Source organism: Misgurnus anguillicaudatus, chromosome 10 (assembly GCF_027580225.2).
Source record: "Misgurnus anguillicaudatus chromosome 10, ASM2758022v2, whole genome shotgun sequence".
Lineage (NCBI taxonomy): Eukaryota > Metazoa > Chordata > Actinopteri > Cypriniformes > Cobitidae > Misgurnus > Misgurnus anguillicaudatus.
The window spans coordinates 23,509,434-23,519,888 of record NC_073346.2 but is presented as its reverse complement, the minus strand read 5'-3'; the positions used below and the strand labels follow the sequence as shown (position 1 = coordinate 23,519,888).

Here is a 10,455-nt window from a genome sequence, read left to right as displayed (position 1 = left end):
TAACTACTTTAATGTCCTAATATAACTGCCCCACAGAGATCTGACACGTCTCAACACTTCTGCTTTCATGTTCTGGTAGAATCTATTAATACAGGCCAAAGCTCATGCACAGCTATTATTTTTAACCAAGTTTTATTTCCAGTTGATTTACGTTTTATTTTTCTCACTTCTGTAACGGTGGCACAAGCACACCAGGTGTTTTTTGTGGACAGAGCAAGTCTAAAAGACTGCATGCTTAATGATTAACCAAAAGTTAGGGCTACAGTTTCTTTTTGAGATGCATGAAGTAAAAACTCAAGGACAGCTTTTGAAAAAGATATGAAGACCAGCTGCAACACACAGTCCCTTCTTATCATGTGTCTGATAATGCAATTCCAAAAACAGTCAAAGCTGAGAGAAAAATAATGTTGCATTACAATGACACCACTTCATACGTATTGTGGCCATTTCCCAAACAACTAGCAGTGGTAGAATTTAAAGGCGGGGTGCATGATTTTTAAACACTTTGGAAAAGGGAGTCAGGCCAACTACCAAAACACACTTGCAGCCAATCAGCAGTAACGGGTGTATACTAACCGACATCATTGCCTGGGTTGTGTATATGTGGTGCGGGTCAATCAAAAGAAGGCCCAGATTCTATTGGGGTATGGGTGTGTTTGTTTAGCTGATTTCAAATGTCAACATTGGCTTTCAGAGATCATGCACCCGCCTTTAGGGAATATTACATATGTCCACAATATACAATATTACAATTACAGTCATGCAAACTCAACTTTTTGACTTGATTTATTTCAAACGTCATGGCAACAAAACATACCTTTAGAAACAAGCACACAAAATGACTAAATAAATCACAGGTTAAATGTAATCTTTAAGATTGTGTTGCTATTACAAATAACAGCACAACAATATCAAGTTCCTTGAACATGTCTAAGAAAAACTGAAAACATTTAAATGACTATCTACAGATTGTAAAATCAAAACAGCTTAAAAGTCCAAAAAGAAATTTGTTTGGTCATACAGTCAAAAATAACATATCAAAATGCCTACAACAGACAGTCTAGAAGCTAGTATCCTAGTCTTCATAGTTCCAAATAAATGTTCAGTTAAAGTATCTCGATGAACCTGTCAAAGTAGAGGAAATGAAACATTATACATATAATGGAAGACACACAGAATATACTATAAAGGTTTGGTGGAAAATAAATGACTCTTCGAAAGCATTATACTTGGATACCTGGCATGCCACCGGAGAATCTGTCATTAGAGCCGTGCGAGCCACGAGATGATGAGTAACTCATGTTGCTGAAAGAGCTTGTGGGCATCGGTTTCTAAAAAAATAATACACAGATATTCAGAACCAAGGTCACACGTGCATTAAAGCATCTAAACTGATAATTCATCTATTTTCTTGCTTTTTATCTCGCCCTTCATCTTACTGTTCTTTAAGGAAAAAATCATGCAAAAATTGTCTTTAAGGTCAATGCCTTAATTTATTTAATTTTGTTTACATGATCAAACTGCAATCACGTAATTCATTAACAGTTCTCTGATTATTGTGGATGTGTAGCTTACATTAAGAATATATGGCATAAAGTTTGCCTTTAACCACCAAATTCTTAAATTTAATGATAACATATTTATACAAGTAACCCAGTGAATAATTTGACAGCTGAGTTATGCAAAGGAAGTCACCACATCCTGAGCTGGAGAAGTGTGCAGAAAAGCATTTAAGCCTTGCTTCAAATCATATGCAAGCTTTCTCTCCTCCTCTCATATTGAGCATTAATATAAACTAATATAAAATGATCGTCTCGGGCACAATCAATCAGCCCTGAGGCTAAAATATACCTGATGAATGTGTAAACTTTCAATACTGCACCTATTTTTGTCTCATTCAATGAAGCTTGCATTTAAAATGATATTTTCTTTTTTTATTTTTAGAGGTTGTTAGCAGATACAAGTAGCCTGGGTTTCCCCATGCTGCCCTGCGCGCAAATTTATTCACGCTGCAAGTCTAGCATGGAAACTATGGAATAATTTTGCCCCTGAATTAGGGAACCAATCACAGAACGGGGAGGGGGCAGCAAGTCGATGACGAAGTCTATGCGACACGACACACCAAAGCAGTTTTGTTTATCCAACAAACTTTTCAATGCGGCCTTAGAAAGTGTTACTAGTAGTTTTGAACGGAAGTTTATTTTAAAAAAATAAAAGAGCAACTTTTGGCGTTAAACAATTTCATATCCAAGAAGGATGTTTGGATATGGCAAGACATGATAGCCACGTAGTGAAGTACAATTATAAATTGCAAGTGGCATTTATTAATATCATATTGTCATTATGCCTGAATTGTGGTTGTCATAGTGCCAATAAAATGTGTTGCTTTTCAATACAATATACAGCTACCGGTTTAGTTGCATAGCTTTCAGCTGTGTGCACACGTACCCGATAAAAGTTGTTTACGTTTGAATTGATGTCGCTCTACATAGTCATCTGGTATAATTGAAACGATTGGCTATGAGCTATGAACAGACGCATTTAATAGACATTTGTAGCACCCAATAAACGGCTCTGGGCATTCATAAACCATGCCTCAAATACAAGAAAATGAGCATGTGGTTCCCAGACCACGTCTCATTCTCTGAGACTGGTCTGGTGTTAGCCAGGCTAAGCCTATACAACATTTCTGAGCTGATACCGAAATTTGATTACTCAGAATGACGTGATGCATTTTCCACCACTTTTGATTGCCAGGATATTATCTGCTCTGATCATTGGCTGGTTTTAAACAATTGGCAGATGCTTAATGGTGGGGATCCCTAGTTGTTAGTACTTTTAAAGAGCAGTTACCGTTGAAATACTCCTGAGCCGGTATTCCATGAGAACATCCGTGAGCTTCTGTGTGACCTTTAGGACGATCTGAGCATCGTCCTCATTCTCAATACGGAAGTCGTCCTAAAACAAAAATGTTTAATAACTCCAAATGGTTTATAATGTGCATTCCATCATGCAAGCAAAAAAGCAAACAGTACCAGATATTTAAGCAGTGTTGCAGGAATGCTATCGCCTGGACCCATCATTCTGTCTTCCCTGCTATTCATTGGCATATCATCGCGGAAAGGTCTGCCCATCCCCTCGCTGCGCCGGCCATTTCCGAAGCCTTCTGTGGCCATGTGCATATCGTCAGAGAAATGCTGCATGCGCTCTCTCTCCATTATCCCTCTGTCTGGGCCAGACATGTTGTTGCCGTAGCGACCTGGGCTAGAGAAGCCCCCCATGTCAGACGGGCCTCTTCTCATACCACCACGACCCATGAATTCTGTAAAAAGATTCACAAATAAAATCATGCATCTACAACAAGAGCCATAACCTTAAAACAGAACCATTTCAATGCACACTGAACTTCCAATGTGCAGTCAGTGTGACATTTACTATACATAATCTACATTACATTAACACCAAGGTCTGGGTTTAAGCCATCAGTTGGTGCTTTAATCTACAAGTGAAATAAACAAACTCTAACCTTGCTGTGACATTCGAGGACCAGGCCCCATCATACCAGCATTTCCTCTCGGGGCGCGTTGAGCAGATTCTAAGTGAAACAACAATTGGGTAAGTAAATAGTAAATCTGAATACACAGAAATATTTGAAACATTAAAGGAATAGTCTACTCTTTTGCCATATTAAACTATGCTATTACCTCAACCTAGACGTATTAATACATACCTATCTTTTTTCAATGCGTGCACTGTACAGCGTGTTGTGAATGTGTCACCATTCAGCCCAGCCCCATTCATTCCTATGGTACCAAAAAAAGTTTTATTTTGTGGCACCATACTTACTAGTATAACTCCTCATGTAACAGCTTTTAAAAAGGAAAACACAGAAGTGTTTGGTGGCTTCCCTGTTTGGTACCATAGGAATGAATGGGCCAGGCCAAATGCCAACACACTCACGACGCGCTGCACAGCGCACGCATTGAAAAAATATAGGTATGTTTTAATTCATCTAAGTTTAGGTAATAACATAGTTTAATATGGTAAAAGGGTAAACAATTCCTTTAATAATTTTATGATAACATACAACATTAATTGCATTATGTCTATTTGCTGTTAAAGGGATAGTTCACCCAAAAATGAAAACAATGTCATAAATGACTCACCCTCATGTCGTTCCAAAGATGTAAGACGTCCGTTCATCTTCAGAACCCAATTTAAGCTGTTTTATATTTAGTCCGAGAGCTTGTTGACCCTCCATTGAAAATCTACCTACGGCACACTGTCCATGTCCAGAAAGGCAACAAAAACACCAAGGTAGTCCATGTGACAACAGTGGGCCAATCAGAATGTGCCGAAGCATCGAAAATACACCTTGGTCCAAAAACAACCAAAATCACGACTTCATTCAGCATTGCCCTCCCTTCCGCGTCTGTTGTGAAGCGCATGCGCAAGACTAAAGTCAAGTGACTGCAGTGACACGGATGACGTGTTATTCTCGGACATGTTTGCGAAGTTTGTTTTTCTCAAACTTATAGCGTGCGTCTCCCTCAGATTGTAAATGAAGCCTGGGTGCACAAAAAAAACAAACAGCTGGGGCGCACCAGATAACACGTTGGCCGCGTCATACATCCGCATCACTGCAGTCACGTGACTTCAGTCCTGTGCACGTGGGTCACAACAGACACGAAGGGGAAGACCATGCTGAACAAAGGTGTACCTTTTGCTATTTTTGGACCAAAATGTACCCTCGATGCCTCAACACACCCCAACCTACCCACTGATGTCACATGGACCACCTTGAAGATGATCCCATTACCTTTCTGGACATGGACAGAATACCGTTACCAGATCCTCAATGACGGGTCAGAAAGCTCTCACACCAAATACAAAACATCTCAAACTGTGCTCCAAAGATGAACGGAGGTCCCACGAGTCTGGAACGACATGAGGGTGAGTAATGACGTTATTTTTATTTTTTGGTGAACTATCCCCTTAACTCTTTCCCCGCCATTGACGAGTTATCTCGTCAATCTGCAATACCGCTATTATCCACCAGGTGGCGCTATTCCGCAACTTATAAAACCCGGAAGTATTGCATTAGGGCAAACAGCTGTATGTCCGTGTATGTTTTAAAGATCGCTCAGCCTCTGATCTCTATCAAAAGTCCTTCACAAAAATTGAATTATCTCAGCTTTTTGCTCAAAATTTTGTGTTTTTGATGAAACCTACACATATTTGAGAGGTGATAAAAACAGAACACATGAAGGTAGGATGAAACAGATTTTTTTTGTTTGAAAGCAAAGGGTCTGTTCTTTTATTTCATATATTGTATGTTTATATATTTAAAAAGGAGCATTTTCTGGAAGGCATTAAACTTTTGTGAAAATCATGAAAAATGCTGGCGGGGAAAGAGTAAATATATATCAGCCATGCAGATGAATTTGTCAATATTTGACCATCATTTGCATCATATCCATGTCCGCTTTGATATTTAAAAAAGGCCCAGTTAAAAAGCTGAGCAAATAACAATACATCTTGTCATTGTTCTGCCAATTACACAGACATGTTTTGTCTGGATCATGATGTTTGCCACCTCTACATCTTCTTTGTTAAAATTTAAGCACATGACTGACTGGTGAAGCTGGAAACATCTGCGAGTTAATAAAGGGAAGTAATAAAATGATTTGAATAAATTATAAAAATGTTTAAAGCAATATTTGCCACTGAAAAGCACACAGATAGTGTATGTGAGTTTACTCTTTTGTTGTGTTAAGTCATTGGTAATACAGAAGGAAGATTGACTTACTCATCCCATGAAAAGCAGCAACGTCAGAAGGCTCTTTAAGCACTATCTGGAAGACATCAGACAAAGCATAAAATTACACATCTCTGACTTTTAAACCTGTTCCAAAATCTCACGGCACATCATATATTGTTTGTCTTTCACCTTAACTTGACCCCTGCCTTCGGCCTGCTCCACTTCAGCAGCTGCAGTTTTAACAGCTTTTTTATAGTTAACATCCGTTGCTGCATCCTCCTCTTCAAAAGGAACCTTGTCCGGGTGGGCTTGCTTCTGTTTCCAGAAACATTAAAATAAAAATGAAATTTTCCAAAAGCCTGAAGACATTTGTAAAGCAGCTTTATGAATGGGCTGTGCAATAACATTAGAAGCATAAAATTGAAAGTTTTGGTGAGAAACAAACATGCACAGAATAATGGTACAATGATCAAGGACTTTGCGCAGAACCCAAAATATTCCCCTGCTATTGAAAATTACAATGGGGACTACTTTCAGGCGCTGTGTAATATCATTGTGCCTGCTGCAGCCATGGTATGACAGCAAAGTCCTTGATTATTACACCAGTTTGAGAGTATAGTTCCTAGCCATATCTGCCTAGAAAATAGCAACTTTTAATTTTCTGTCTGTCTCAGTACACAACGTAACCTACAGAAGAGAAGTTTTAAATAGGAAAAACATCAAAACACTTTAGTTATTTTTAGCGCGATGCTAATGGTCCAATCAAAATCAATGGATTATGCTAAGCTATACTAAAAGTGGTACCGTCAGACCCAGAGATCGGCTAAATGGATTCCTAAACGGTAAAAAAAAATATTTAACTCTAGGGGAGCTAGAAAATGTGCATATTTTCGAAAAAAGTGGAGTGTCCCTTTAAAGGCAACATCTGTCAAATCTAGCACACCACCTTTATATCTTTTGCAAAAACAAAATTTGATGTTTTGGTGGCAACAACTAATTTATAGTTAGATGGGGTTTGGCTTCTCGTAAATAAATCTTTATCAGATGTTACCAAGTATCTGAAGCTGTGCTTCCAGCCCATGATGTGAGTAGATATTTCCTTCTGCAGCCGCTGAACCTTGCACAGTTTACACTGGTAATGCGGAGGAGTTGACCTAGATGGGCTTCGATACTCCCATACATACTGCAGGCCTAAGAATGCAAAAAATACGAGCACACTATTAAAATATGATGATGATCATGAACTGAGCCTATATATACACACAGAATACAGCTGTATATCATATCAAAGACTTAAATCATGTCTTACCAACAACGGTTTCAGTGACTGATTGCAGTTTTTTCTCCAAAGAGGGTATGGACTGGATAGATCCATTCCAGGTAGTGTAGACTGTTGATACAAATACAAATAAATAACAAAGGCACACATAGCTTGTAAGCAGGGTGGGATTTATGCATTGGCATTCTAGGCATGTGCCTATGCTTGCATGTCCAGGTTTGGCCCATTTATGGCAATAAAAGCCTATTCATTATTTATTGTTATTTTTAGATTCTAATGCTAAAATATTGTAAGATAATTAGTGATAGTGTTGTTCTGGTGATTTGGTAAATTGTTTATGTTAAAACAGGTGAGAAATAAAATTTAACACTTTGTACTTTAGTCTAATATTCAACTTTTACGGTTTCAACATGTCTTGACTCCACAGCAAAAAGAGCAATTTTGCCTTTATTGTTCCAATATTCATGGAGGATACTGTATATATATGTGTGTGTGTGTGTGTGTGTGTGTGTGTGTGTGTGTGTGTGTATTCAATACAGGGGCACAAAAATATATTTTACCTATGTTGCAATAAGAGGTAAATCCAGACCTGCATGTGTGAACTAAGGGCACTCATATTAGGCAAGGTTGCCTTGAACCGTGGTCTGTGTTTGCTCGTTCCCCACAGGCTTGCACTTATGAATGCATTTGTTATAAGAAAACAGGAAGTCAAGCACTTTAACACTGTAGCCCCTTGTTTGTGGCTTCTATTCAGAGTCGTTTTGGACGCAATGACAACTCTTGCTTAGTCAATCCATTGCTTATGTCACTCAGACATTCACTTGTGCGCATCAGAAAGTTTTTCAAAAGCAGAAAGTTGAATGACTGTTGCGCAACTGACGTCTCACCTTTTGAACCGTGCTCTGGCACGATTAGCGCTCACACTGGGTGCATTTTAACTTTAATCATAAAGTTCTGACCTTTTGTCTTTTCTCAGGCTGCATTGTCTTGACAATCCAGGAGTATTACTGGCATTTTACGGCTGTATGTGTGATACAGGCTATTACGAACCCGAACTTTAAGCTCAAAGGTGCCATTGGAGTTCTTGCTTTACTGAAACAGTACTTACTGCATCTCCAAAACAGTATCAGAGTGATTAAAGCACTCTGCAATAAGTTACTCACACGTCTACACGCAGGCAACCGTCACAGTTTAAAACAATGAGTGGTCAAACAAGTGAACCACAGCTCTTTACGGTTAAACACTGAACAACAGATAAAAACTCAACAGTTTTGTAATGAAGTGATCTGAAAAGCCTGTGTCTGGCAACATGAACTGTTTCAGATCTCAGCCAATCACACCACGGCAAGGTAACATTATAAGGAGGTCATGCTAACTGTGTGCTCACACCATTAGAATTATTTTTATAAAGAAATTTAAGATATTATGGATTTCACACAAACTCTTTCCTTTGGCAACTTGATGCACTTCTTGTGCATAATGCCTCAATTTGTTTAACCCTTAGCATGACCTAAATGTGGCCATACAGGAACCAAAGACACCAAGTGTATTGGATCTCGTTCTAACAGATGATCTTGACCGGACAAGGCACATGGCGAGAGTAGGTCAAGAGGACAGAGGCTTACATTTTCTTACACTACAGGAGCTCTACGTTGACGTTTCTATTGTTGTTCAGCATATTGTTGTTAAAACATGTAAATTGGTGCAATGCATTGTTTAAATAAAGTGCTAGTTAGCACCAATATGAGAAAAGTGCTTCTGTGTCGTGTTCAGGGTTAAAGCATAAAAGCTCTAAAACCCAGAAGTGGCACATGGTTAAAGGGACAGAACTGAGGGCAAGACTTACCTATGTCAACAATCGGAGGTGGCTGCTTTTTCTGTCATAGACGGCAAATAAAACCGTTGATGGGGAGAGAAATAAAGAGGAATTAGAGAGATATAACAGCCCTGGAGGTGAAGAGGAGACTCCACTCTCCCATGCCTGCTAAATTCTCCCAATTCCCCTCTCCACTTCAATAGTAGAGGGTGACAGTCCATGGAGAGCTGGACAATCAAAGTGTCTCTTCGCCAGACACTGTCACACACTAGAAGAACAATCTGGATCCATCCCGTGAATGGGTTACATCATGCAAACAAGAACATTTGATATATGACATGACACATCTGTAACATGTTCTACAAGTTGCCGTCTGTTCTTAGACAGAATGTAGGGGATTAAACCATGTCATGCTATTTGACAAAACACATTAGTGATTATTGGGATAAAACAGAATAAAAAAATATAAATTCTGGCGCAGTGATCCCATGCTAATCATTTTAACATTGCTAAAATAACCATTTAAAGAGGACTATGTCCCACTTCTTAAGTCTTTCAGCATTTCTCTAACACCACACCAAATTAAATTGGTAAAAGTGAGAGCAGATGCTGTTTAGGTTCAATTTCTAAAGCCCAACCAGCAACTAGGTTAATGTTTTGACATTTGATAAGAATAGTTGGCTTAACTGCACAAACAAAAAAGGGGGGCGATGCAGTTGACTTGATACCTTAGCACCATCAAAAAGGCACTTTGCAGGTAATCAAGTTTGCAGAGCTTCTCCTAATGCAGATATAACGACGACCATCAGGTATGTCGTTAAAATCACGTGACAATATTTAAATATTCCCAAAACAAAATGCAGTGATTTCAGGTCTGTAAATAATTTAAAAAATTTTAAAAATGAAAACTTAGCGAATTTGACGAAAACGTTGACGTAGCTCGTTAAAAAATAGGCTCTTATACAACATTTAAAACGTAAGTTACCTTTCCGCCGGCCCTGCCCTTCTTATTAGGACCTGGTCGTGATTCCATTCTGTAAAAACAAAGTCAAACATATTACGTTTGTATTATGTCGAAAAAAGAGACAACGCGTAAACCGATGTGACTTATCATTTTTTCAACAACACAAATTTGTTCAAGCTTTCAGTTTTACGCAGGTCTATATTGCGGTTACGTTAACCCTCGAACGTTACATATGAAAAGAGCGCAGTAATAGTAAACCGTGCAATTAATCTCTGGTTCCAATTAATCATTAAAATACTGACAAGTGGGCTATTATCTTTCTAACCTTATGTTTTGCAGACGATTGTTTGAGATGGGTAAAGGTTCCGATGACTGAGTAACAAACCGGAAAATATGTAGCAAAGCCCCAAGAGCTTTTCCGTTCAAAATAAAAGTCATATATTTATACTTACGCATATTTTTACAGTTTGTTGGTATATAATATTCTGTTCACACTTTAGTGCAGCTGAGTCCGTTGATTATTATACAAACATCAAACAAGTAGAGTTGGATGTTTAAATTGTTTCTATTTATTTATTTATTTATTTCCCAAAAAACGGGACTCATAACTCTTATTTTAAAGGAGGATTGAATTA

General features: G+C 38.4%; 1 protein-coding gene across 1 annotated transcript; it reads right to left on the bottom strand.

The window, feature by feature from the left end:
• Positions 1-768: 768 nt before the first annotated feature.
• On the bottom strand, positions 769-10,273 carry LOC129448074 (uncharacterized). Its single transcript, XM_055210138.2, has 12 exons — positions 10,146-10,273; positions 9,842-9,890; positions 8,887-8,917; positions 7,071-7,151; positions 6,813-6,952; positions 5,951-6,076; positions 5,810-5,855; positions 3,527-3,595; positions 3,036-3,322; positions 2,854-2,958; positions 1,238-1,331; positions 769-1,125 (listed from the first exon to the last, which is right to left on the bottom strand). Exons 1-12 carry the CDS (start codon positions 10,256-10,258, stop codon positions 1,103-1,105), a joined length of 1,164 nt encoding a protein of 387 aa, XP_055066113.2. The 5' UTR covers positions 10,259-10,273; the 3' UTR covers positions 769-1,102.
• Positions 10,274-10,455: the final 182 nt, after the last annotated feature.

Bases quoted from the DNA above. Each gene is read 5' to 3' on its own strand.
- LOC129448074 (XM_055210138.2), bottom strand. From the start codon at position 10,258: ATGACTTTTATTTTGAACGGAAAAGCTCTTGGGGCTTTGCTACATATT. The intron at 3,323-3,526 runs GTTAGAGTTTGT...ATCTTTTTACAG, and splicing joins TCCTCGAATGTCACAGCAAG to AATTCATGGGTCGTGGTGGT. The intron at 2,959-3,035 runs GTACTGTTTGCT...TTTTTGTTTTAG, and splicing joins CAACACTGCTTAAATATCTG to GACGACTTCCGTATTGAGAA.